Consider the following 26917-nt stretch of genomic DNA (forward strand, 5'->3'; position numbering starts at 1 on the left):
GCTCACTGCAACCTCTACCTCCCGGGTTCAACTGATTCTCCTGCTTCAGCCTCCTGAATAGCTGGGATTACAGGTATGCACCACCACACCTGGCTGATTTTTGTGTTTTTAGTAGAGACAAGGTTTCACCATGTTGGCCAGGCTGGTCTTGAACTCCTGACCTCAAGTGATCTGCCTGCCTTGGCTTCCCAAAGTGCTGGGATTACAGGCATGAGCCACCGTGCCCGGCCTTTTATTTCCTTTTTTATTTATTTATTTTGAGATGCAGTCTTGCTATGTTGACCAGAATGGTCTTGAACTCCTGGACTCAAGTGATTCTCCCACTTCAGCCTCCAGAGTAACTGGGACTACAAGTCACACACCACTGCACCCAGCCTGGGGCGTGTGTGTGTGTGTGTGTGTGTGTGTGTGTGTATTTTTTTTGTGTGTGTGACAGAGTCTCACGCTGTCGCCCACGCTGGCGTGCAATGTCGCGATGTCAGCTAACTATCACCTCTGCTTCCTGGGTTCAAGTGATTCTCCTGCCTCAGCCTCCTGAGTAGCTGGGATTACAGGCAGCCGCCACCATGCCCAGTTAATTTTTTGTATTTGTAATAGAGTTCATGTTTCACTATATTGGTCAGGCCGGTCTTGAACTACTGACCTCAGGAGGCTATCCATCCACCTTGGCCTTCCAAAGTGCTGGAATTACAGGCGTGAGCCACGATGCTTGGCCTAGCCTCGTTTATATTTTAGAAGAAACTCTCTCTAGGATGTGTGCGGCTGGAATGATGGATGGGTTACACATTGTAAAACAAGATTAGCCAAGAGTTGACAATTGGTAAAGCTGGTGATAAGTCCAAAGAGGTTCAGTCTACTCTTGACAACAATAAAAAATGAAAAGAGGGCTGGGCACGGTGGCTCATGCCTGTAATCCCAGCACTTTGGGAGGGCGTGGCAGACAGATCACAAGGTCAGGAGATCAAGACCATCCTGGCTAACACGGTGAAACCTCATTTCTACTGAAAATACAAAAAAATTAGCTGGGCATGGTGGCGTGCACCTGTAATCCCAGCTACTCGGGAGGCCGAGGCAGGAGAATAGCTTGAACCCAGGAGGTGGAGGTTGCAATGAGCCGTGATCGTGCCACTGCACTCCAGCCTGGGTGACAGAGCAAGACTCCGTCTCAAAAAAAAAAAAATTACTAATGGGATACTTCTAGACAAAATAGTTCTGAGTGTGTCATTCGCTCTCCTTGGTAAGGGAGGTGAGAGAAGCAGCAGCCCCAGGGCTAGTGGCAGCGCCCAGGAGGCCAAAGGAAGCATCTGTCGGGTCCAATGCTATTGGGCCAAGTGAAATGGCAGTCACTGGCGACTGTGATGGGACATTGTGTGGTGTGGTGGAGAAAAGCTCTGACTGGAGGATTTCTAGTTAGACGGAGGAGAGGACATGGAGACAGCGAGTGTAGACAACTGTGGCAAAGCGGGGAAATGAGGAAGGAGGCTGGGCGCAGTGGCTCACGCCTGTAATCCCAGCACTTTGGGAGGCTAAGTCAGGAGGATTGCTTGAGCCCAGGAACTGGAGACCAACCTGGGCAATGTGGTGAAACCCAATCTCTATAAAAAATGCCATAGTTAGCTGGGGGTGATGGTGCATTCCTGTGGTCCCATCTGCTCGGGAAGCTGAGGCAGGAGGATCCATTGAGCCCTGGAGGTCGTGGCTTCAGTGAGCTGTGATGATGCCACTGCACTCCAGCTGGGGCAACGTTTCGAGACCCTGTCTCAGAAAAAAAAGACATGGGGAAGGGGCAGTTGGGGAAGGTGTGTATCAAAATGATTTTAATCCAAGATGAGAGAAATAACAGCATATTTAGATGCTGGTGGGAATGAATGAGTGAAGATTGAAAGCAAATGACAGGGAACAGCAAAGCCAAGGCCTGAGGAGCCCCAATAACTGTGGTCCTAGATGCCAGTGGTCTCTGCTGCAAGTCAGAGAAGTGGCAGAACTTGGAGAAGCAGACAGGACAGGGAAGGCAGGTTGAGGGAGAAAGCCGTGCTTTGGGGTTGGAGAGTGGTACTCACCATATTACACATGACCTTCTTTGGTCCTGTGCTGACTCTGACTCAGTAGCACTGCTACTGTTTCCACTTGACACACAGGAAAACTGAGGCTCAGGGGATAAGACCTGCTTGAGGTCACACAGGCAGTTGATAGCAGAGCTGAGGCCAGGCAGGTGGCCTGTAATCCTAGCATTCTGGGAGGCTGAGGCGGGTGCATCATGAGGTCAGGAGTTCGAGACCAGCATGGCCAACATGGTGAAACTCTGTCTCTACTAAAAATACAAAAATTAGCCAGGCGTGGTGGCACACACCTATAATCCTAGCTACTCAGGAGGCTGAGGCAGGAAAATTGCTTGAACCCAGGAGGCGGAGTTTGCAGTGAGCCACGAGTGTGCCATTGCACTCCAGCCTGGGTGACAGAGGGATACTCTGTCTCAAAAAAAACAAAAAAGAGCTTAGTCTTGAACTTGGGTCTGGCTGATACCCAAGACTGTTCCCACTGCAGTGTGACACTCCCAGCCTCCAGTTGTGAGTGGGTGGAGGTGGCTGTGGACATTAGGACTGGGGTTTGGGGCCCAGCACAGTGGCTCACACTTATAATCCCAGCACTTTGGGAGGCCAAGGTGAGCAGATCCCTTGAGATCAGGAGTTCGAGACCAGCTTGCCCAACATGGCAAAACCTGTCTCTACCAAAAGTACAAAAATTAGCTGGGCATGGTGGCGGACACCTGTAATTCCAGCTACTCAGGAGGCTGAGGCAGGAGAATCACTTGAACCTGGGAGGCGGAAGTTGCAGTGAGCTGAGATGGCACCACCGTGTTCTAGCCTGGGCAAACAGTTAGACTTGGGTTTTGGGTGGGGTGAGGATATCCACAGCCAGTGAGTCCCCTTGCAGGGAAGGGTAGAGCCATAGGAAGGGATAGAGTCACATGGGATGGGACGTGGAGGAGCAGAGCCTCCAGCAGGGGCAGAGCCTGGGCTAGGAAGGATGGAGGAGCCCCAAGGTACAGTCCTGGGGACCAGATGGGTATGGGGCTGAGAATTGTTAACAGGGGTAGGCAGGAGTCAGAGTGGGGTGGGCAGTTTTGCTGATAAAAGACACTAGACTGGTTGTCAGGATGTCTGTGGCAAGAGCAGGTCTGGGCCACAGCAGGGAGACCAGTGTGCCAGGGGGCCCGGGCTCCACGGTGATACTGATAATCATAATGATCATTGTACCATTTGCTTATTGATGACTAAGTGACAGGGCTGCAGCAGGACCAAGATCGTGTTTTGTTTGTTTTTATTTGTTTCTCTGTTTTTGAGACAGGGTTTCACTCTGTTGCCCAGGCTGGAGTGCGGTGGCGTGATCACAGCTCACTGCAGCCTTGACATTCCCAGGCTCAGGTGATCCTCCCACCTCAACCATCTGAGTAACTGGGACAACAGGTGCATGCCACTCTGCCTGGCTAATTTCTGTATTTTTTTTTTTTTACAGTCAGAGTTTCACCATGTTTTCCAGGCTGGTCTCCAACTTCTGGCGTGAAGCAATCCACCCCTCTTAGACTCTTAAAGTGCTGGGATTACAGGCATGAGCCATCAAGCCTGGCCTTAAAAAAAAAATTAAAATTTAAATTAAAAAAAAAAAAAATATATATATATATATATGTATATATAAATAGACGTAGGGTCTTGCTATGTTGCCCAGGCTGGTCTTGAACCCCTGGCTTCAAGCAGTCCTCCTGCCTCAGCCTCCCAAAATGCTAGGATTACAGGTGTGAGACACAACACCCAGACAGTACCCACTGACTTGCTGGCTGTGGGCCAAGACCACTCTCTGCCTCTCAAGGAGCTGGGACTACAGGCCTGAGCCACTGTGCCCTACAAGATATGCTCCCTTTTGATTAACTCACAGGCATCTAACCAAGGCTTGGCACCCAATCCTACTCACAGGCCTGCCTGGCTCAGGGGAAGAGGATCACACAGGGCCTGTGTCCCCGGTGAACAATGGGGGCCATCTTGGAATTCTGCTTCCACACCAACCTTTCATACCTACTTTGTTAATTCTCTGCTCTCTGACCGTAGGACCTCAGGCAGGTGGCCTCACCCCTCCAAGCCTGTTTTTCCTGCTCATTGAGGTGGCGATAATACTAGACCCCCCTCCCAGGGCTGGTGGCAGTCGGGGAGAGAGCCCAAGTGAGGGACCTGGTGACACAGTGCTGGAGCTGGGGACAGGTACATAGAAGTTCAGATTTCTGGCTCGGTGCACTGGCTCATACCTGTAATCTCAACGCTTTGGGAGGCCAAGGTGAGTGGATCACCTAAGGTCAGAAGTTCAAGACAAGCATGGCCAATGCGGTGAAACTCTGTCTCTACTAAAAAAACAAAAAAAACCCAAAAATTAGCTTGGCATGGTAGCACACGCCTGTAATCCCAGCTACTCTGGTGCACATCTGTAATCCCAGCTACTCTGGAGGCATGAGAATCACTTGAACCTAGGAGTCGGAGGTTGCAATGAGCTGAGATCACACCACCACACTCCAGCCTGAGTGATAGAGCAAGACTCCTTCAAAAAAAACAGGAGAGGTGGTTCACACCTGTAATCCCAGCTACTCGGGAGGCTGAGGCAGGATAATCATGTGAATCTGGGAGGCGGAGGCTGCAATGAGCCAAAAAAGTACCACGGCACTCCAGCCTGGGCGACAGAATGAGCCTCCATCTCAATAATAAAAAAAAAAAAAAAGCGCCGGGCACAGTGGCTCATACCTGTAATCCCAACACTTTGGGAGGCCGAGGCAGATGGGTCACCTGAGGTCGGGAGTTGGAGACCAGCCTGACCAACATGGCAAAACCCTGCTGCTACTAAAAATACAAAATTAGCCAGGCGTGGTAGCGCATGCCTGTAATCCCAGCTACTCAGGAGGCTGAGGCAAGAGAATCACTTGAACCCAGGAGGCAGAGGTTGTGGTGAGCTGAGATTGTACCACTGCACTCCAGACTGGGCAACAAGAGCAAAATTCTGTCTCAAAAAAAAAAAAAAAAAAGTTCAGATTTTGTTTCAGTGCACCATGACCAGTGGCTGTAGCTATTGTTGTTACTTATAGGTCAGACAGGCCCAGCGCTGGCCCTGTGTTCACCCTCACTGCCTCTCTCTGTTGCAGGAAGCCTTGGGAGCAGGTCCCCAAAAAGCCAAAGCGGAAGAAAAGTAAGTGGAAGCTCAGCCTCTGAGGGAGGTGGGAGTGGTGGGAATATGGAGATCGAGGCCGAGAGAGCCCAGGTCACTGCCATCGGCAGCACAGTTAGAATCGGCAGAGCCAGACCTCAAAGTCAGGTGTGTGTGTCTCAGGCGCAATGTGCTTGGCTTCCTCAGTCTCCTGCTCCTGGCATGGGAGTCGGTCAGGGGAGAGCGGAGCAGAGGGAATAGCTTGTGCAGAGCCTGAAGGGCAGAGGGAGCAAGGTACTGGTGGTTAAAGGAGAGGTCTGGAGGTCATCCCTCCTGTCCTGCTGGCTACCAGTTGGAGGGAGTCTGAACAGCTACGGTCTGCACAGCTCTGAGCCCTGGAGCTGGGGGTCCCAGGCCATGTCCAGCAAGGTGAAGGCCCCCTGGTGGCAGTGAGCCCCTCCCCTTCTTAGGATGCTTCGGAGGTGGGGGTGACCTATGACCTTGACCCTGAATCCTCAAGGGATTGCACTCCTCAAGGGATGAGCTCCTTAAGGGTTGAGGAGCACAATAAGGAGGGAAAGAGCTGGGCTGGAGAGGCGGCTGTGGGCGATGACTCTATTGCCCTTGTGGTTAGAGACCCTGGGTGCATTCCCTAGACCCAGACCCCTTTTCTGGGCCCCCTCTTCATCTCCCAGCCCAGAGGGCGGGGTTGGGGGGCATGCTGTCATCCCACTTGGCCGAGGGACCAGGACCATCACACAAGTCACAGATACATATCCCAGCACTCACTGTGTCCCCAGCCTTGTTCTGTGCCCTGGTAATGTCTTCACTCCCTCCCTCCTACCTGGCAGCCCTCAGGGTTGGGAATCCCTTATTTCCCCCAGCTCAGAGGAGGCACCTGGGGCTCCGAGAAGCCGAGTCACTTGCCCAGAGCCACCCAGCTGGGGAGGGGTAGAGCCAGGATTCAAACCCAGGCCGTTTGGCTCCACCATGCTCACCCCTTACACAGTGTTCTCTCATCCAGCCAATGTTCCTGGAGCACCTACGGTGTGCCAGGCCCTGGCCGGGGGCACTGGGGGTACAGAAGGAACAAAACAGCAGTGTTCGTGCTCTTGAGGAATTGACATTCTGGTGGGAGAGACAGTCAGGGCACATGTAAACAAATGGCCACAGATGGCATCTAGGTACTACCTGGAGAAAACAGACAGCAAGTTATGGTCAACCACAGTGACTGGGCAGGGGGTGGCCTCTCAGAGGTGGGTGCATTTGGGGGAGACCTGAGTGATGTGGGGAGGGAGCATGACAGTTATCTGGAGGAAGCAGGCATAGCCTATGCAAAGGCCTTGAAGCAAAGCCACGCCTAGCCCACTCCAGGAATAGTGAGGAGGCCGTGTGGCTGGAGTAGTGACCAAGCTGGTGAGGGCAGTGAGGTGACAAGTCACAGTGGACCTTGTGGGCCGAAAGGAGGACTTTGGCTTTTACCCTGAGGGAGGTGGTCTTGCTGTGTCACCCAGGCTGGAGTGCAGTGGTGCAGTCTCGGCTCACTGCATCCTCCACCTCCCGGGCTTAAGCGATACTGTTGATCAGGCTGGTCTCGAACTCCTGACCTTGTGATCAGCCCACCTTGGCCTCCCAAAGTGCTGGGATTACAGGTGTGAGCCACCACGCCCGGCCAAATTTTTGTATTTTTAGTGAAGACAGGTTTTTGCCATCTTAGCCAGGCTGATTTCAAACTCCTGGCCTTAAGTGATCTGCCGGCCTCTGCCTGCCAAAGTGCTGGCATTGGAGGCGTAAGGCATTGGGCAGTGCCCTTGTTGGGGATTCTGCGCAGAAAAGGGACCAGACTTGACTTGGCTGTTGACAGGCGCCCCCTTGTGGCTATAGGGGGTGGTTAGGGCAGGAGCCAGGGAGGACTGCACTGGTCGAAGCGTTTGATGAAGATTAGAACAATAACAAGCAGCTAACAATTATGCACCTCCTGTGTGCCAGGCTCCACTGTTTATATGACTTGACCAATTGAACAGTCCTGTTACCGGTGCCTCTCCTCTCTGAGCCTCAGTTTGCCTCTCTAAACTAGATACAGGCCTGGGTGGCACTCAGTAGGGCCTCCCAACCCATGGGACCCTCAAGGCCCAGGTGGTTCAGGTAGCCGTGTCACCATGGGCTGAGCCCTGTCCCTTACACTCACCCCTCAGCCCTGTGTCCACAGGGCGGCGACGCAACGTGAACTGCCTGAAGAACGTGGTAATCTGGTACGAGGACCACAAGCACCGCTGCCCGTATGAGCCGCACCTGGCGGAGCTAGACCCCACCTTTGGCCTGTATACCACGGCCGTGTGGCAGTGCGAAGCTGGCCACCGCTACTTCCAGGACCTGCACTCGCCCCTGAAGCCCCTCAGCGACTCAGACCCCGACAGTGACAAAGGTGGGTCTGTGGGGCGAGGGCACACAGGGGGCCGCCCATGTCTAGGGGCTTCTTACCAGCCCTAGGCCAGCATTGCAAACAGAATAGCAGCCACAGTGGCTCTGGCTCTGGCTCTGGCTCTGGCTCTGGCTCTGGCACTGGGACAGAGTGGGGACACGGTGGGCCAGGCTGATCCCTTCATGACCTTGACCTCTTTGAGTCCTTACAGAACCCAAGTGAGGAGGCAGTCCCTCCTTACAAAGCAGTTTGCCCATATGTGCCCAAGGCCATTCCCCAGCAGGGCTGGCTGAGGGCCCAGGAGCCCTGGCTTGGCAGCTGGGGCGGGGGCAGGCCTGCTGGGGCAGGGCTCGGCCCCCACAGCGACACGGCCGCCTGAACCATCCCAGCCTTATGGCTCTGTAGGCTCAGATGCCCTCTGGAGTCCTGGCTAAGCTGGCCACTACCTCCTTTTTTATTTTCTCCAGCTCCCAGTCCCATTCTCTCACTTTCTGCCTTTCCAGGCTTCGCTTCTTGCCATCCCCACTTCATTCTGTTCCCCTCCTGGTCCCCATTTCTCCTCCCTTGAGCTGCCTTTGTCTCCTCCTTCCTTGATCTTTCATTTTCTCTGTCTCATCCTCCCTCTCTTTCTTGTTTCCTTTCATTCCCCTTTCTCCTCCTCCCTCCTACCCTCAAGGTCCCTGCCTCTCTCCTTCCCATCCCATGGGGCAGCCAGGAAGGATTTAGTGAGGGAGGCCCAGTTGGCCCTGGTGGGGGTGGTGAGGGGGCTGCCTGTGGCCTCAGGGGTTTGGCATTGGCTAGAAAAGGAGTGTGGGGCCTGCTGCCAGGCGCCCTGTCAGGGCTGAGGGTGGGGCAGCCACCGGGGCTGAGCCAGTGCTGGCTGGCATCTCGGAGCAGGTGGCATCCCAGCTGGCCAAGGGGAAGCCGGGGGCGAGAGGTGTTCTGGGTGGGTGCCCCCACCAACAGCCGTCCCACCAAGGGTCGGCCAGGCTTCCAGCATGCCATGGCCCCTTGGCTGCCCTGTCCAGTGATCTGGGACCTGCCTTCCGCCCTCTTCTGCCTTTTACTGTCTCCCTTACTGTGTGCCACTCCTAACCCTGCACTGAGCCGCCCTGAATCCTCCCCATGGCCTTGTCATCAGCCCCATTTGTCAGTCGAGGAACCCTAGGCCCCAGGAGTGATCTGACTGGTCCATCTGGTGATGGGTCAGGCTGGGGTGTGGGCTGCACCCAGACCAGCTTCCTTATGCCCCAACTCAACTTTTTCTTTTTTATTTAATGTAATTAAATTTATTTATATATTTTTGAGATAGCGTCTTGCACTGGTTGTGCAGGCTGGAGTGTAATGGTGCGATCTCGGCTCATTGCAACCTGTTTTCCAGTTTCAAACAATTCTGCCTCAGCCTTCCAAGTAGCTGGGATTACAGATGTGCACCACCACACCTGGCTACTTTCTGTAGTTTTAGTAGAGTTGTTTGTAGTTTTAGTAGAGATGTCGGCCAGGCTGGTCTCAAACTCCTGACCTCTGGTGATCCAGCCACCTCGGCCTCCCAAAGTGCTGGGATTACAGGCGTGAGCCAGTGTTCCCGGCCTCAACTTTTTATTTTTATTTTTATTTTTTTTGAGACAGAGTATCTGTCTGTCATCCAAGCTCGACTGCAGTGGTGTTATCTTGGCTCACTGTAACCTCTGCCTCCCAGGTTCAAGCGATTCTGTCATCTCAGCCTCCCCAGTAGCTGGGATTACAGGCATGAGCCACCATGCCTGGCTAATTTTTGTATTTTTAGTAAAGACAGGTTTTCACCACATTGGCCAGGCTGATCTCGAGCTCCTGGTCTCAAGTGATCCTCCTGCCTTGGCCTCCCAAAGTGCTGAGATTATAGGCATGAGGCACCGCACATGGCTAACTTTATTTTATTTTATTTATTTATTTTTGAGACAGAGTCTTGCTCTCTTGCCAGGCTAAAGTGCAGTGGTGTGATCTCGGCTCACTTCACCCTCCACCTCCTGGGTTTAAGTGATTCTTCTGCCTCAGCCTCCAAAGAGCTGGGACTGCAGGTGTGCGCCACCATGCTCAGCTAATTTTTATATTTTTAGTAGAGATGGGGTTTTACCATGTTGGCCAGGATGGTCTCGATCTTTTGACCTTGTGACCCGCCCGCCTTGGCCTCCCAAAGTGCTGGGATTACAGGCTTGAGCCACCACACCTCGCCTTTATTTTTATGTATTTACTTTTTTAGAGACAGGGTCTCACTCTGTTGCTCAGGCTGGGTACAGTGGTGCAGTCATAGCTCACTGCAGCCTCCAACTCCTGGGCTCAAGTGATCTTCCCACCCCACCCTTCTGAGTAGCTGGGAACACAGGCATACACCACCACAGCCAGCTAATTTTTAAATTTTCTGTAAAGACAGGATCTCACTATGTTGCCCAGGCTGGTCTCAAACTCCTGGGCTCTGGTAATCCTCCTGCCTTGGCCTCCCAAAGTGCTGGAATTACAGGCATGTGCCACTGTGCCTTGCCCACAGCTATTTCTTTTAGTGCCGACTTCTCTGGGGAGAAGTCTGGGGTCAGCCAGATTTAGCAGATGCTGCAGTCACGTGAACCCAGACGCTTCCTCTGGCCATTCCCTCTGCTTATTGGGTGACTGCCCCCTCCTTCAGGATGGTGCCACGGTGTTCGCCCACCCTGCAGATTACAGGACAAGGGGAAATTGTTTAGAAAGAGAGTCTGATCATCCTTATCACCAACCCTGCTGCCACCCCAGGTCTATCAAGAGTGGGCATCTCACTGCACTGAATGAATGGCACTGAGATAATAACAATAGGAAACTTACAGGATGCCTACTTTGAGCTCCCTACTGTCCTAAGCCCTTATACATATTTATTCATTAAAGACCCAAAACAGCCAGGGACAGTGGCTCACAACTATAATCCCAGCATTTTGGGAGGATGAGGCAGGCTGATCACCTGAGGTCAGGAGTCCGATACCAGCCTGACCAACACAGAGAAACCCCGTCTCTACTAAAAATACAAAATTAGCCGGGCATGGTGGCGCATGCCTGTAATCCCAGCTACCTGGGAGGCAGAAGCATGAGAATCACTTGAACCCAGGAGGCAGAGGTTGCAGTGAGCCAAGATTGGGGAACTGAGATTCGTTCATTTATTGGAACAAACCCTCACTGTGCCCCAGGCAGCCTTCTTAGCACGAGGGGCTCTGCACAGGGAGCCCGCAACCTTATGGAATTTACATTCTAGAGAGGAAATGGAGCAGGATAAACTAATAAAAATACAGACTGTAGGCTGGGCACAGTGGCTCAAGCCTGTAATCCCAGTGCTTTGAGAAGCCAAGGCAGGATTGCTTGAGGCCAGGAGACCCCATCTCTAGCCAAAAAATGAAAAAGTGTGGCATAGTGGTGTACCTCTCTGTTTTAGAAGGCTAAAGGAGGATCACTTGAGCCTAGGAGCTCAAGGCTACAGTGAGCTGTGACTGTACCACTGCATTCCAGCCTACGCAACAGAGGGAGACACTGTCTCAATCAATCAATCAATCAATCAATAAAATTTAGGCCGCCTGTGGTAGCTCACACCTATAATCCCAGCATTTTGGGAGGCCAAGGCAAATGGATCACTTGAGGTCAGGAGTTCGAGATTAGCCTGTCCAACACAGTGAAACACCGTCTCTACTAAAAATAGAAAAATTGGCCAGGCATGATGGTGTGTGCCTGTAATCCCAGCTACTCAGGAGACGGAGTGAGGAGAATCGCTTGAATCTGGGAGGTGGAGGTTGTGGTGAGCCAAGATCACACCATTGCACTCCAGCCTGGATGACAAGAGCGAAACTCCATCTGAAAAATAAAATATAGAGTGCCCTGTAAGGGGTTACATGCTTTGGGAAAAAATAAAGGAGGGAAAAGGAACTATTTGAGGCAGAATGGTCAGAAAATTCCCCCTGAAGAAATGCCCTTTAATGAAGGGTCTGATGGAGGGAAGGGAGGAACCTTCTCAAGTGTCGGACAGAAGAGAATTCAAGCAGAGGGAATGACAGGTGCAAAAGCCCTGAGGCAGGAACCTGTCTAGCGTCTCCAAGGACGTTAGGAGAGGAGGCAAAGGCAGTAGGTAATTGAACACCTCCTGAAACAGACACACGCCAGCTCTCGTGACATAGCACAGTAGTTTGTTTCCCACATACAAAGCCTGGTGCTTCTAGCCTGCAGGCTGCCTTTCGTTCATGGACTCATGTTCTTTCCTTCCTGTGGCTCCAGCCTCCTTCTGGGCCCTGGCTGGGTGGTTGGAGAGAAAAGTGGAGGTTCAACTTTGGAAGCACCTGTCCATTTGGATTCCATTGGCTGGGACTCAGCGACATGGTGCCACATTTAGCTGCAAGGGATGCTGGGAAATGTAGTCGGTGCTGGTGCCAGGTGGAGAGGGGTTTAGTGAGCAGCTGGTCTGCGTCTTTCACAGGAGGTAAGGAGCAGGTTGTCAGGAGCCGGGGACCCAGCAGAAGGGACTGTACTGGCCCTGCCAGGGGGATGGAGGGGCCGTGACCAGCAGCTGCAGGGGAAGTAAGAGAAGCGGTCAGGCTGCAGGTGGATATATTTTGGATGCAGCACCAACAGGTTTTGCTGACAGATTGGAAGTGGGTGTGAGAGAGAGAGAAGTCAAGAAGAGCCCCAGGACTTTGGCATGAGCCACTGGAGGGACAGAGCTGCCATCCGCTGAGTCAGGCACACCCTGTGAACAGTGCAGGCTTTGTGGGAGGGAAGATTCAGAGCCCAGTATTGCAGATCTGAGTTTGAGATGCCTGTGAGACCCTCTTAGGTGGGGTCATGTGATGGAATAATCTGGAGCTCGACGGGAAGGTCTAGGAAGGAGCTGCACATGGAGTCACCAGGCCGTGGGTGGTTATAGTATTAATAAGAATAGATACTTGGCTGGGCGTGGTGGCTCATGCCTGTAATCCCAACTACTTGGGAGGCTGAGACAGGAGAATCACTTGAACCTGAGAGGCAGAAATTGTAGTGAGATTGTGCCACACTGCACTCTTGCCTGGGTGACAAAGCGAGACTCCGTCTCAAAAAAAAAAAAAAAAAAAGGAATAGATACTTGGCTGGGCACAGTGTCTCACGCCTGTAATCCCAGCACTTTGGGAGGCCAAGGCAGGCAGATTACCTGAGGTTAGGAGTTCCAGACCAGCCTGGCCAACATGGCAAAACCTCGTCTCTACTAAAAATAAAAAAATTAGCCGGGCATGGTGGCATGTGCCTGTAATCCTATCTACTTAGGAGGCTGAGGCAGGAGAATTGCTTGAACCCGGGAGGTGGAGGTTGCAGTGAGCTGAGATGGTGTCACTGCATTCCAGCCTGGGCATCAGAACAAGACTCTGTCTTTAAAAAAAATAAAAAGATAGCTAGTCTCCTGTAGTTCCAGTGCTTTGGGAGGCAAAGGAGGGAGGATCCTCCAGACCAGGAAGTCAAGGCAAGCCTGGGCAACATAGTGAGACTGTGTGTCTAGAAAAATTTAAAAATTACCCTATCATGGTGGAGCGTCTCTGTAGTCCCAGCTACTTGAGAGGCTGAGGCAGGAGGATCTCTTGAGCCCAAGTGTTCGAGGCTGTCATGAGCTACGATCAAACCACTGCACTCCAGCCAGGACAACAGAGCAAGACCTCATCTCTGTCTTTATCCTGGGTTCCTGGTACAGAGCTCCCAAAACCCTTGAAATTTCCCAAGTGATAGGAGTGTTTTTTGTTATTCATAACAAGCCCCCTAGGAACACCCCTGAATCTTTGCTAATGAGGTGACTCCCAGTGGGGCCCCTAGATAGCTTCTGGATGGGGGCTGATTGCTAGTAAGACCAAACACAGGATCAGAGACGGATCTCTCAGCCCCACCCCCAGCCCCCAGGGACTGAACAGGGAGCTGGAGACAGAGTTATAAAAACTTGCCAGACACAGTGGCTCATGACTGTGATCAGGAGTTCAAGACCAGCTTGGGCAACATGGCAAAACCCTGTTTCTACTAAAAATACAAAAAATTAGCTGGGCGTGGTGGTGCACGCCTGCAGTCCCAGCTACTTGGGAGGCTGAGGCAGGAGAATCACTTAAACCCAGGAGGTGGAAGTTGCGTGAGCCGAGATTGTGCCGCTGTGCTACAGGCTGCACAACAGAGCAAGGCTCTAAAACATGAGATGCTGGGGCCGTGGTGCCCCTGGAGAGGGCATGGAAGACCATAACATCCCCCATATCTTACCGTGTGCCCTTCCATTTGGCTGTCACTGAGTTGAATCCTTTATAATAAAGCTATAATCATAGGTAGAGCCATTTTCTGAGTTCTGTGAGTTGTTCCGACAAATATCAAACCTGAGGATGGGGTCATGGAAACCCCCCATTTATAGCCTGTTGGTCAGACATACAGGGTAGCCCAGGACTTGCAGCTGACATCTGAAGTCCAGGCAGTCTTGTGGGACTGAGCCTTTAACTTATAGGATTTGATGTCAGCTCCAGGAAGATAATGTCAAAATGGATTGAATTATTGGACACTCAGTTTGCATTGAGAACTGGAGCGTGGCCTTTAACTCCATCAGCCTGGGCAAGCCTGGGGGTGGGGTGGGGTGAGTGCTGAGGAGAGGCCTCAGCCCTAGCCTTCCAGGCCTGCAAGAACCAAAGAAACTTGGAAGGAGCCACCAGGAGGGGCCCAGTGCTGGCTGGGCACAGTGGCTCACACCTGTAATCCCAGCACTCTGGGAGGCCAAGGCGGGAGGAGCCCTAGAACCCAGGAGTTTAAGGCCAGCCTGGGTAGCGTAGCAAGACCTGGTCTCTACTTGAAAAAATCAGGGCTGGGTGAGGTGTCTCACACCTGTAATCCCAGCACTTTGGGGACACCAGAGTGTGAGTCTGGGGACCAAGAGAGCAAAGTGTCCCCCGAAGAAGGGGTGTTCAGCTGGGTCAGTCATCTTGGAGCAGTCAGGGGCAGTGGGGACTGAGAAGTGACTGCTGTTTTGAGCAGTGAGAGGGTCACAGTGTCTAACCCCTGGAGAGCCCTCAACAAATACCAAGTGCTGGCTGGGCACAGTGGCTCACGCCTGTAATCCCAGCACTTTAGGAGGCCGAGGCAGGAGGATCCCTTGAGCCCTGGAGTTCAAGGCCAGCCTGGGTAGCATAGCAAGACCTGGTCTCTACTTGAAAAAATCGGGGCTGGGCAAGGTGTCTCACACCTGTAATCCCAGCACTTTGGGAGGCCCAGGCAGGCAGATCACTTGAGGTCAGGAGTACGAGCCTGGCCAACATGGTGAAACTCTTCTCTACTGAAAATACAAGAATTAGCTGGGTGTGGTGGTGTGCGCATGTAGTCCCAGCTAATCGGGAGGCTGAGGCAGGAGAATCACTTGAATCCAGGACGCCAAGGTTGCAGTGAGCTGAGATCGCACCACTGCACTTCAGCCTGGGTAACAGAGTCTCAAAAAACAGAAAAAAAGAAAAGAAAAACTAAACAAATACCAGCGGCTGCAGCTATCATAACCATTCCCTTTCTTCTGTCCCCACAGTGGGCAATGGGCTGGTGGCCAGCAGCTCTGACTTGTCTGGCTCTGGCTCTGGCTCCGACTCTGAGGAGCGTCCTGAGGGCCAGCCAGTCAAGGGTGCAGCGGCGGCGGCGGCAGCAGTGACGCCCACCAGCGCGGTGGGCAGCAGCGGGCTTATCACTCAGGAGGGCGTGCACATCCCCTTTGACGTCCACCACGTGGAGAGCCTCGCCGAGCAGGGGACCCCGCTGTGCCCCAACCCAGCAGGCAGTGGGCCTGAAGCCCTGGAGACAGTGGTGTGCATGCCAGTGCCCATGCAAGTGGGTGCGGGCCCCGGCGCCCTCTTTGAGAACGTGCCTCAGGAGGCCCTGGGTGAGGTAGTAGCCAGCTGCCCCATGCCGGGCATGGTGCCTGGCTCACAGGTGATCATCATCGCAGGCCCTGGCTACGACGCTCTCACAGCTGAGGGCATTCACCTCAACATGGCGGCAGGCAGTGGTGCCCCTGGCGGTGGCCTGGGCGAGGAGGTGCCCTGTGCCATGATGGAGGGCGTGGCGGCCTACACCCAGACAGAGCCCGAGGGCAGCCAGCCCAGCACCACGGATGCCACTGCTGTAGTAGGCATCGAGACCAAGAAAGGTCTGGGGGACCTGCCATGGCCTCTGGCTGGGGGTGGTTGGGCCTGGGAGGGACTGGGCGAGGAGTGGCCCTCGAAGTGGGCACCTTAGCAGCCTTCGTGCCCCGCGGACACCACCCTGTGTCCACCCCGTAGAGAAGGAGGACCTGTGCTTGCTCAAGAAGGAGGAGAAAGAGGAGCCCGTAGCCCCGGAGCTGGCAACGACGGTGCCTGAGAGCGCGGAGCCTGCAGCAGAGGTGGACGGGGGGGAGCTGGACGGCAGCGACATGTCAGCCATCATCTACGAGATCCCCAAGGAGCCCGAGAAGTGGGTGCCAGGGCTGGGCGAGGGTGAAGGCAAGCTGTAGGAATGGCCAGGCCCCCAGCCTGCCTGGTGCGGGAGCCCCAACCTTATGGGCCCCTTCCCCTCCAGGAGGCGGCGGAGCAAGCGGTCACGGGTGATGGACGCTGACGGCCTGCTCGAGATGTTCCACTGCCCATACGAGGGCTGCAGCCAAGTTTATGTGGCCCTCAGCAGCTTCCAGGTGAGGCCGCCACCCAGAGTAGCCTGGGCCAGGCCCACAAGGCTCAGGTCATGGCACCACCAGGACGTCCTACCTCTAGTTTGCCCTTTGGAGTTTGACGAGGTGTCACTGAAGGCAGAGACAGGGACTTGTCACATCTCACACCTGGCATGGGGGGACGCAGTAACAGGCCTTTGAATGTGCCATGCCATGCTTTGATTATGCATATATTAAGTACCTAGTACATGCCAGGCCTGCAAGCTAGAGCCAGTAAGTTAAAGAATGGAAGAACAGAGGAATGAATCAGTCGGGACAGCCTGTTGATCTGCTGACAGCCCTCAGATCCAGTCCCAGTCCTGCCACTGCCCACCTGTGAGACCCTGGCCAAACCACTGAGCCTGGAACCTCAGTTTCCTCATCCATTAATTTGGCCCTTCACAGAGTTGACGGATACCCCAGTCCAGAGCTTGGCACATAGTAGGTGTTCAGTAGAGCTGCCCTTTGACCCCAGTTGTGCCCCTGGGAATCTCAGAGTTGGGCAAGGGTAGCCTTCTTCCCTCCTCCTGGGGAGGCCAGCCCCAGCCTGCCTTCCAGCTGCCTTCATCTCTCCCCAACCCCCAGAGCCCCTTCAGTGGGCCTACGGGACCCACTCCTGCCCATCTCGTCCCCAGAACCATGTCAACCTTGTTCATCGGAAAGGGAAGACCAAAGTGTGTCCTCATCCTGGCTGTGGCAAGAAGTTCTATCTATCCAACCACCTGCGGCGGCACATGATCATCCATTCAGGTCAGGCCCTGGGCCAGCTGGTGCGTGAGCTGGGGACACAGGGGCATGGGACTCGGGGCCTGGGAGCCTGGGCCGGGCCGGAGGGTCAAAACCCATTGCTGAGTTCCCTGGCACAGAGCTGCGCCCCTAGAAGCCTCTTCCCTGTGCTCAGTAGGCTGTAGCTACCTGAGCCACAACAATGGGGACTGTTACCAATCAATCACAGGAGGTGGGCGGGGCTGGTTGTCTCCCCTCCTATCCCCACAACCCCACCAGCAGGTCTCATGCAAGACTAAGACACCACCTGGGCTCTTCCAGATTGGAACCATAGCAGCACCCGGGGCTACAGACCAGAGCCAGTGCCCACCCAAGCAGGAGCAGGAAGGGGAGCTGGGCAGAGAGGGGCAGCTGATTTGGGACTGGGCTTCTGTTTCCACTTGTGGTAGAGATGCTGGTCTTCTTTGTGGGCTGGGGACACAGTGAGGGCCAGAGCTGCTGATATCTCGAGATGTCAGAAATTTGGGGTGCTTTTTGTTGTTATTGTTTCTTTTTGTTTTCTTTCTTGTGTGTGTTGAGGGGGTTATTTTTTGCAACGGAGCCTTGCTCTGTTGCCCAGGCTGGAGTGCGATCTCAGCTCACTGCAGCCTCTGCCTCCCTGGTTCAGCAATTCTGCTTCCCCAGCCTCCTGAGTATTACAGGCGCCCACCACCATACCCGGCTAATTTTTGTATTTTTTAATAGAGATGGGATTTTGCCATGTTAGCCACGCTGGTCTCCAACTCCTGCCCTCAGGTGATCTGCCTGCCTCGGCCTCTCAAAGTTCTAGGATTACAGGTGTGAACCACCGAGCCTGGCAGAAGTTTTTTTTTTTAATGCAAAATCATTCAAAGTTCAAATATGGGGGACAAGGCTGGGCACGGTAACTCACACCTGTAATCTCAGCACTTTGGGAGGCTGAGGCAGGTGGATCACCTGAGATCGGAAGTTTGAGACCAGCCTGAACCAACATGGAGACACCCTGTCTCTACTAAAAATACAAAAATCAGCCGGACATGGTGGCATATGCCAGTAATCCCAGCTACTTGAGAGGCTGAGGCAGAATTGCTTCATCTGGGGAGGCAGGAGTTGCAGTGAGCCGAGATCAAGCCACTGCACTCCAGCCTGGGCGACAGAGCAAGACTTCATCTCAGGGAAAAATAGCAACAATAACAAAAAAAATATTGGGGACAAATTCAGAACCATGTTGGCATGGCAGTTTGCACCCTATGCCCCTCAGGGACTCAAGTTCGAATCTCAGCTCTACTCGATTGTGTTTCCCAGCAGTCGCAGGGGAAGGACGTAGGGTTCCGTGTGTTTGGTCGGTCTGCACCTGCAGTCCTGGGAGATGCAAGGAGACAGCCTGCTGCTCCTTCTAGCATCAGAGTCTGCAGCACATCAGAGATACACCATAGTCCCCTGCCCGAATAGCACCGTCCTCAGCCTTGGTCCCTACCGCTCCCAGGTGTCCGGGAATTCACCTGTGAGACCTGCGGCAAGTCCTTTAAGAGGAAGAACCACCTGGAGGTACATCGGCGCACTCACACCGGCGAGACCCCCCTGCAGTGAGTCACAGGCCGCCCCGCATAGCTAGAGGATTGGGAGGGAGGGGATTCCAGCAGGTCCGGGAGCACTCTGCCCCCACGCAGTGCCTGGGCGTGGTTCCACCAGCGCTGGGCCCTGTAGGGCCCCACCCCACCCCACGGTGCCCAGCCCACTCTGACCCCACCCCGTGCTGCCACGGGCTCCCGGCAGGTGTGAGATCTGTGGCTACCAGTGCCGGCAGCGCGCGTCGCTCAACTGGCACATGAAGAAGCACACGGCAGAGGTGCAGTACAACTTCACGTGTGATCGCTGCGGGAAGCGCTTTGAGAAGCTGGACAGCGTCAAGTTCCACACGCTCAAAAGCCACCCAGACCACAAGCCCACTTGACCCACCTGACCACTGACCGCCCCTATTTATTCGTCCGCTCGGACACCAACCACGCCCAGGCCTGCCGGGGCCTGGACTGCTGCGAGGGCCGCCCAGACCGCGGGCCGGAAGGAGGCGCCCCCGCCCCACCCCAGGGCTGGGCCCCCTGGGCAGGTTCCCCACCCCGCCCCACCACATCCTTCTCTGAAGCTGGTGCCTGGGGCTGCATTGCTGGAACTGTGTCAAGAGAGCAGAGCGAGATTAAAGAGCGAGAAAGGAGATGCCCTTTTCCTGGGCCTGAATAATTTGGGGTGCCAGGTCCCTGTCTCCAGCCTACTTGATCCCTTCCTGAGCGAGGCCGGGCAGGGGGGATGCCCCTGGGCCGGGCAGCCCCACACAGCCCCTAATCCCACAGGATGAGGTGGGGCTTGGGGGTCTGGGGTCTCTAAGGCATCTCCCAGAACTCAGGACCCTAATGCCCACTCCTCCGGTCTTACAGAGCACCCATCTGCCACCCTTAGCGAGCTCCGAGATGAGGTGGGGGAGGCGTTCAGCAATTCCCTAAATGAGAAACATCTGCAGCTAGTGACAAGCACCATGCAAAAGAGAGTGATGCGTTGTTTTCCGGGGATGCTGTTGAGGTTGGGATGCTGTTGAGGTCGGTGGTCAGGGAGGGCCTCCGAGGAGGTGGCATTTGCGCATAGGCCAGAATGACAAAGATCTATCCCTGAAGAAAAGTGGGGGAGGAAATTCTCAGGCCAGAGGAACAATCAGTGCTAAAACCCCAAGGTAGAACCAGCTCGGCGTGTTCCTAAAACAGGAAGCCGCGGGGGGAAGGGGAGTTGGCAGCGGCTGCCCTGGCCCCATTTCCCGGAGGAGGATGCTGAGGCCGCCGCCTCCTGCGGGCCGCTAGGGAGAGCGGCGGGGAGCGAGGCGCGGCCGCCAGGTGGCGCGCGAGTCGCGTAGGCCCCGGTGGCTGCAGCCACGTGACCCTGGGGACTGCAGCCGCGAGCTCAGGCACGTGCCCAGGAGAGCCCTGTGGCGCCACGCGCAGATTGGCCCACCGGCTCCTCACCAGCTTGCTCGGGTGGGGCGGGGCCCCAGCTACGCCTGCTTGCGCTGCGAACCGGGGGGCTACCCTAGGCGGGGACAAGAATCGGCAAGGACGAGCGAGTTCGGCCGCTGGGGCCGCCCCCGCGAGCTCCCTTCCCCCCTGAGGCAGGTCCCCTCCGCTCTCCCAGAACAGCCGGAGCCGGCAGGTTTCCATGGGAACCGCAGCGGGGTCCGCGCGCCCAGGAGCAGCCCCCACCTCCCGGCACAGCTTCCGATGACGGAAACTGGGAGGAACACGGGTGGGGGAAGAGACCATCGCTTAGGGTCCCCCGCATCGACAGCCAGGTCGCCCCAGCGAGCCCAGGAGGGGCCACCCGGGGACCCGCACCGCCACCGCCCCGATTGTGCGGGCCACTGCGATTGGTCTGCCCTCTCCAGGCGTGGCAGCATCCCCTGGTACGCGCGCTTCCATTGGCTCGATCTCTAGGGCATCTTCCAGTAATTGGTTCTCTCAAGGGCCGCCCCTGATTGGGCAAATTAGGCTCTCCTGGCTGGTGGCGCTCTCTGACAGTCTGGAGCCTAAAGGGCGTGCAGGAACGAGGATAGGATGGGGACTGGGGCTCTCCAGTTAGGGGGTCCGGGTTACCCCGCCCGCAGCGCCCTCGCCCCGACCGTCGGATTGCTGTCTGTGGTGCTGAAGCCTAACACCTCGGCGACCCCGCCCTAGTGTGTGCGTGTTCCCGCGCCCCGACGTAAACATGCACCTGCGCCCGCGCACCAAAGAAGGCTGTGCCACCCCCAACGCCTTAGAGAGAGGCCAGGTCCCCCCTAGCAGAGAGCGAGCGAGACTCCAAAGTCAGGAGGACCAATTACGAGCCGAGGAAGCCAGGACATTTATGTGGCAAATCCATCCACCCCAGTTTTGTGGGGTCCGAGAAGGATCTGTGGTTTCCCGGAGCTGCAGGGCTCCAGCAAGGATTATCCAGAACACTGAGCCCCAAACCTTTTTACCCCCTTCGGAGCAGTGCAGAGTTCCCTTGCAATGGGGAGTGCCAGTCCTCACCTTTTGAAACCTAGAAGCACCCAGCCCACTCTAAACTAACAGCGTCCCAGCCTCCTTCCACAGAAGACTATGACCACACTAGCCACCCTCCTCCGTGGTCTTGAGGTGGTCTACACCTGGTGCCTCCAAATCTGGGGAACCAGGCCTCTGCCTACTGAAATATTGGTTCCAGGTCCCAGTCCCCTTAGTGGACAGCACCTCTGGAAGGTCGCATATTCAGACCACTAATATCTCCCCGCTCTCTTGGCTCCTCCAGCACTAGGTGCTGGACGGAGGAGGGGAACCCGTTTCCTGGCCCGAAAACCAGCCCAAGAAGGGATGCCAAGGCAGGAAGCAAGGGCCGCGAGGGAAGGAGGGCCTGAATCTGACAACCCGAGCACCTAGGATACACTTTTGTGGGGTGCAGAGTCCCGACCAGCGCGCGCTCGTTTCCACCTGCCGCGCCGTCGGGAACTGTGAGGAGGCGGAGCTCTGTCGCCACAGCCAATGAGCGACGCCGGCGCTGGCAGCTGCTGCTATAAAGGGCCGGGGGCGGCGGCGGCGCGGTCCAGAGCGCGGAGCGCGCAGCGCGGGCCGGAGGGAGGGAGGGAGGGTGGGCGAGGGGAGAGGACTTGAACACCCGGGACCGGACAAGGCCGACAGAGGGGCGGCGGCGAAAGGCAGAGCGCCGCGATCTCTGTCGGGAAGCGCAACCTCCCCGGGCCCCGCGGGGCCGCGCAGGGGGCGTCCTCAACCCCGCGCCAGCTCCCTCTTTCCATCCCCTGCCGCCCGCAGGCCACCCCGGGGCCCGGCCATCCACTCGCGCATCCCCGGGTTCGGGCCCGTCCCTGGCCCTCGAGGGAGCCGCCGCCTTCATCGCCTCATCTGCAGCGGCCGCACCAGAGGCCGCCCGGGCGGGACCCCGGCGTGAGCATCGGGCGCCCCCCTAAGAGTGCACGACCCCCGGAGCCGCCCTCAACACGGACCGCGCCCGCCGGGCACACAAGAATGGTCACTGTAGGTATTCCCCTGTTGCCGAAAGGGAATCGGGACTGGGAGGAGTTGGGCCCAGGCTCCGCGGAGATTGGGCGGGTGCGGGGAGGGGGGGGTAGGACCAGGCCTAGCTAGGCCCGGTTGGGGGGGGTAGGACCGAGCCTCGGGGCCTGAGAGTGGGCAGGGCCGCGCCCAGAGTGCTGAGGGCGCTGAGAGCTTGGCCTGAGGGGCCTTTGGGAGCCCGACTGCGATTCAGGGGGCATCCGACGCCGCCCTGGAGGCGGGATGGCCCCCTCGCCAGCAGGCCTGATGGGGGAGGGGCCGTGGCAGCTAAGGATGCTTCCTCCATCCAGGCGCAGACCCCGCAGGCCGCCCAGGCAAACGCAGGGCTCGATGCCTGGTGCTGGGCCAGGCCAAAGCGACAGGGCGTCCCCGAGAGCCCTAGGGAAGCGGGTGGCGTCGGATCGCGCGCCCGGGGCCTCGGCCGCGCCCGGGAGGCGGGCGTCTCGTCCTCAAGCCCGTCGACCTTGCGGCAAGCGGGGAGGGGAGAGGAGGGGGCACGCCCGGAGGCCCCGCGGGCCCGCCGCCGCCGCTGCCGCGTCCCTTTGTTTCTCGGCGCTTCTTCGCGGGCCGTAGCCTCGCGCGGGCGCCTCGGGCTGCGGGGAGGGGGAGGGGAGAGGAGGGCCCGCGGGTTGGTGGGGGCACCTCCCGGATCCCGGGTCCCCGCCCCCAGGGATATGGGGTAGGAGACCGAGGCAGCCCCCCTAGGCCAGGTCCAGGCTCCCCACCTCGCCGAGGCTCTGGGCCGCGAGGTGACCTTGAGCGCCGCCGGCTTGCCAGCCCGCACCGCTCGCCCCGCGCTCTGTGCTTTCAGCAGCCACGGAGCTGGTCAGCTCCCGAGCGGGCGGCCCCTCCCGCCCTGCCACGCCCTGCCTGGCCACGCCCGGGCACGCCCATCTAGGCCCCGCCCCCAGGGCCCCGGGGGCCCGGCCTCGCCCGAGCCCTCGGATTCCCACTCGGCAGCCCGGGCGTATCCCGGGGGCGGGGCTGGCCAGTTATAGCCCCACCCCGGCTCCACCCCCGCCCCTGCCGCGCGACTCCGCTCCCCGCGCCGCCTCGCGTCCTTTGTCTGGTCCCGGCTCCCGAGCCTCCCTCTTCCGCTCTTCCTATCTCTCCGTCTCTGCATGTGTGTCTCTGTGCACTCTGTCTCTTTCCGGGCCTCTTTTTCGAGTCGTGGCTAGCAGTGGGGGGTGGGGGCATGATCGGCGCTCCCTCCATGCCTGGGCCTCTCCCCTCCTGGACCCTGGGACCCGCCCACCTGGCTCTGAGAAATGAGGTCCCTGAAGCCTGGCTCACCAGCTGTGTGACCTCAGGACGGTTCCTTTCCTTCTCTGGGCTTCGTGCTGCTCACCCAGGTCGGGGAACTGGAGTGTGGCCTCCTGAGGACCTCAGAACTCTCGCAGCAGTCCAGCATCTCCTAGGCGTCCTCTGATCGGTTCTCTCATTTGAAAAAGGAAACTAATGCACAAAGGGAAAGAGGGTGTGGTCAGAGGTCACACATGGGCCTTGAGGACCTGGGTTCTTCTGTAAGCGAGCGCTCGGGCAGAGATGTATCATGGGGACGGGCTGGGAGGAGGAGAGGTGATAAATTAAGACCAGGAGGACCCTGCACTGAAGGAGGGCCCAGAAGTAGGAGGCTCAGTCAGCACCACGTGGTAGCCCAGCCTCACCATGTATAGCCACTCAATGCCCTATTGTCGCAGGCCGGTATCCAGGCATCTGTCACTGTGACTGGGGCCAGGAGAGCAGCTGGGAGCCGTGGGGGTCAGACACAGGAGGTTCTAAGAAACAAGTGGCTTCAGGTGTGTTCACTGCAAAATCTGTACCTCAGATGTATGTGCAATGGTGGAAAACAGGAAGAGAGTGATGAAGCCAGGGACACAGAATGGTTCAGAGAGAGGGCAGGACAGTGGAGAAAAGAGGGAAACAGGAAGAAAGAGGGAGTGAGAAACCAAAAGTGGGGGAGACTTAGAAGAAGCACTGGAGAGAATGGGAAGGAAGGTTCCCTTACCCTCTATCTTTGATCTGCCCTCCTTCTCTCTGACTTTACCACCCCCCTATCTCTGTCTGGGGCCAGTCGTCGAAGTCCCTTTGATGCCCACGTGGCCACTGTCCCAGGCTGCGCACTTACTGCAGGCTGGAGCAGGGCGGGTGTGGCCTCCATCAATCTGATCCTCATTATCGGCTCAGCTGGCTCAGCCTTGGAGAAACGCGACACTGGTCCTGCTAAGCTCTGGCACAGATGTGTGGGAGAAGGGGTGGTGGCCAGATTAGCAGGCTGGGCCTTCTAATGGTGTCAAGTTGGGAACACCTGGCCTGGGGGGAGCTACCTCAACCTCCTTAGGAACCCGGGTCTGACCCACCCAGTCACCTCTTCACTCCATTCGAGCTGGGGACTCCATGGGGAAGGGGGCATCCGGTAACTCTTTCGGCTCTGGGGATATTGGATCAGGGGGTCAGATGTTGACACCATCCCCTCCACCTTCTCCTGTCATCCTGGACAAGTCATAGGTCCCTGTGACTAACCCTCAATGTCTCCATCTGAGAAATGGGGCAGATCCTCTCTACTGTTCACTGTGGTTGTGGGAAGTCAGTGAAAACTTTGCACATGCTCAGTTGAGTTCAAAAATAGGGATCTAGTGCAGTGGCTCACACCTGTAATCCCAGCACTTTGGGAGCCCGAGGTAGGTGGATCACTTGAGGTCAGGAGTTCGAGACCAGACTTGCCAACATGGCAAAACCCCATCTCTACTACAAATACAAAAAATTAGCTGATGATGATGGTGCATGCCTATGGTCCCAGCTACGAGGGAGGCAAAGGCGGGAGAATTGCTTGAACCCAGGAGGCAGAGGTTGCCCTGAGCCAAGATCACACCACTGCACTCCAGCCTAAGCAACAGAGGGAGACTCCATCTCAAAAATAATACTACTACTACTAATAATAATAGGGATCTAGCTGTGGCTTGTGTACTGCCGATTGCTCTTTGGGCTCTTAAAGCAAATATTATCAACTCAACATAAAACTCTTAACCTCAATAAGCTGGTATGCAAATTAGAATCCATCTCCAGGGCCAGGCGTGGTGGCTCACACCAGTTATCTTAGCACTTTGGGAGGCTAAGGCAGGAGGATTACAGCCTGGGCAACATAGCAAAACCCCCGTCTCTATAGAAAAAGAGAAAATTTAGCCAACCGAGTGGTGCAAGCCTACAGACCCAGCCGCTTGGGAGGTTGAGACAGAAGGATCACTTGAGCCCAGGAGGTTGAGGCTTCAATGAGCCATGATCACACCACTACACTCCAGACTGGGCAACAGAGCAAGATCCTGTCTCAAAAAAATAAGAAAGAAAGAAAAAAAAACCCACAATGATCCAGGATGCAAATTCAGAACCCATCTCTATACGTGTTAGACCTCTGTGCCATACCTTCCTTAAGGAGGAACAGAGAGGCATAGAGAGCTGGCATAACTGTCAGAGGACAACATGAGGAGGGTGGAGTCCGGCATGTGTAACCCTCAGTTAATATTTGTTGAATTGAATTAATAGACCCAGCTGATGGAGTGGGTTTAAATGTCATGATGCCCAGGACATGGCAGAGAACAGGTACTTGGCTTCGCTTTGCTGTTATTATTTTGTTATTATTACTGGTCTTTTTGTTAGAAGAGTGGGCTCTGAAGTCCAAACCCTGAAACTGAATTCTTTTTTTTTTTTTTTTTTTTTTCTGAGACAGTTTCCCTCTGTCACCCAGGCTGTAGTGCAGTGGCACAATTTCGGCTCATTGCGACCTCCACCTCCCAGGTTCAAGTGATTCTCCTGCCTCGGCCTTTGGAGCAGCTGAGGTTACAGGCACCCACCACCATGCCTAGTACTTTTTGTATTTTTAGTAGAGATGAGGTTTTGCTGTGTTGGCCAGGCTGGTCTCAAACTCCTGACCTCAGGTAATCCTCCTGCCTCAGCCTCCCAAAGTGCTAACAGGCGTGAACCACCATGCCCGGCCGGAATTCTTGTTTCACCGTTTGTATCCTGTGCAACCCTGTTTCTATTCCATCATTTCTTTTTTCCTTAAGAGTCAGGGTCTTACCCTCTTGCCCAGGCTGTAGTGCAGTGGCACAATCACACTCCCTGCATCCTCAGACTCCTGGGCTCAAGTTAATCCTCTCACCACCACCTCCTCCCAAGTAGCTGGGACTACAGGCATGTACCACCACACTCAGCTAATTTGTTTTGGAAATGTTTTGTAGAGACAGGATCTCACTGTGTTGCCCAGGCTGGTCTCAAACTTCTAGGCTCAAACAATCCTCCTGTTTCAGCCTCCCCACCCAGCCACAAACATTACTGCATCACCACAGGTGCCTTGCAGACATTGGTAATCAACCCAATGCGTGTTCTTTTTGAGCCTGGATGTGTCTTCAAAGTGGTCCTCCAGGCAGCCCTCCCGGGAGCAACTCTCAGCCAGTTGGAGATGCAGGGAGCTGACTTTCTGTGCCATCTGTTTTATAAGAGTAAATGGGCCGGGCACAGTGGCTCACACCTATATTCCCAGCATTTTGGGAGGCCAAGGTGGGCGGATCATCTGAGGTCAGGAGTTAGAAAGCAGCCTGGCTAACACGGCGAAAACCCATTTCTACTAAAAATACAAAAAATTAGCCGTGCATTGTGGCACATGCCTGTGGTCCCAGCTACTCTGGAGGCTGAGGCAGGAGAATCACTTGAACCTGGGAGGTGGAGGTTGCAGTGAGCCAAGATTGTGCCACTACACTCCAGCCTAGGTGACAGAGCGGGGACTCTGTCTCAAAAAAA

General features: G+C 55.8%; 2 protein-coding genes across 8 annotated transcripts in view; both read left to right on the forward strand.

The window, feature by feature from the left end:
- ZNF653 (zinc finger protein 653) overlaps window positions 1-19277 on the forward strand; it is a 21844-nt gene extending 2567 nt beyond the window's left edge. The window contains exons 2-9 of one of the 5 annotated variants that reach the window (XR_001816224.2): window positions 5180-5223; window positions 7391-7606; window positions 15144-15758; window positions 15892-16063; window positions 16169-16280; window positions 16881-17045; window positions 18526-18625; window positions 18816-19277. Coding sequence is in view for 3 of the 5 variants with exons in the window: in XM_017497712.2 (XP_017353201.1) it covers window positions 5180-5223; window positions 7391-7606; window positions 15144-15758; window positions 15892-16063; window positions 16169-16280; window positions 16931-17045; window positions 18526-18625; window positions 18816-18993 (1552 nt within the window). In the remaining 2 variants the exon portion in view is untranslated. The remainder of the gene's footprint in view (window positions 1-5179; window positions 5224-7390; window positions 7607-15143; window positions 15759-15891; window positions 16064-16168; window positions 16281-16880; window positions 17046-18525; window positions 18626-18815) is intronic. The other 4 variants (XR_001816225.2, XM_037727602.1, XM_017497712.2 and 1 more) reach the window with 4 other exon arrangements.
- A 2360-nt stretch (window positions 19278-21637) lies between these two features.
- Window positions 21638-26917, forward strand: part of ELAVL3 (ELAV like RNA binding protein 3) — a 29309-nt gene continuing 24029 nt past the window's right edge. For all 3 annotated transcript variants that reach the window (XM_017497723.2, XM_017497725.2, XM_017497724.2), the window contains exon 1: window positions 21638-22084. In XM_017497723.2, coding sequence (XP_017353212.1) covers window positions 22076-22084 — 9 coding nt within the window. In that variant the 5' untranslated portion in view covers window positions 21638-22075. The remainder of the gene's footprint in view (window positions 22085-26917) is intronic.

Source organism: Cebus imitator, unplaced genomic scaffold, assembly GCF_001604975.1.
Source record: "Cebus imitator isolate Cc_AM_T3 unplaced genomic scaffold, Cebus_imitator-1.0 Scaffold234, whole genome shotgun sequence".
NCBI classification, from domain to species: domain Eukaryota; kingdom Metazoa; phylum Chordata; class Mammalia; order Primates; family Cebidae; genus Cebus; species Cebus imitator.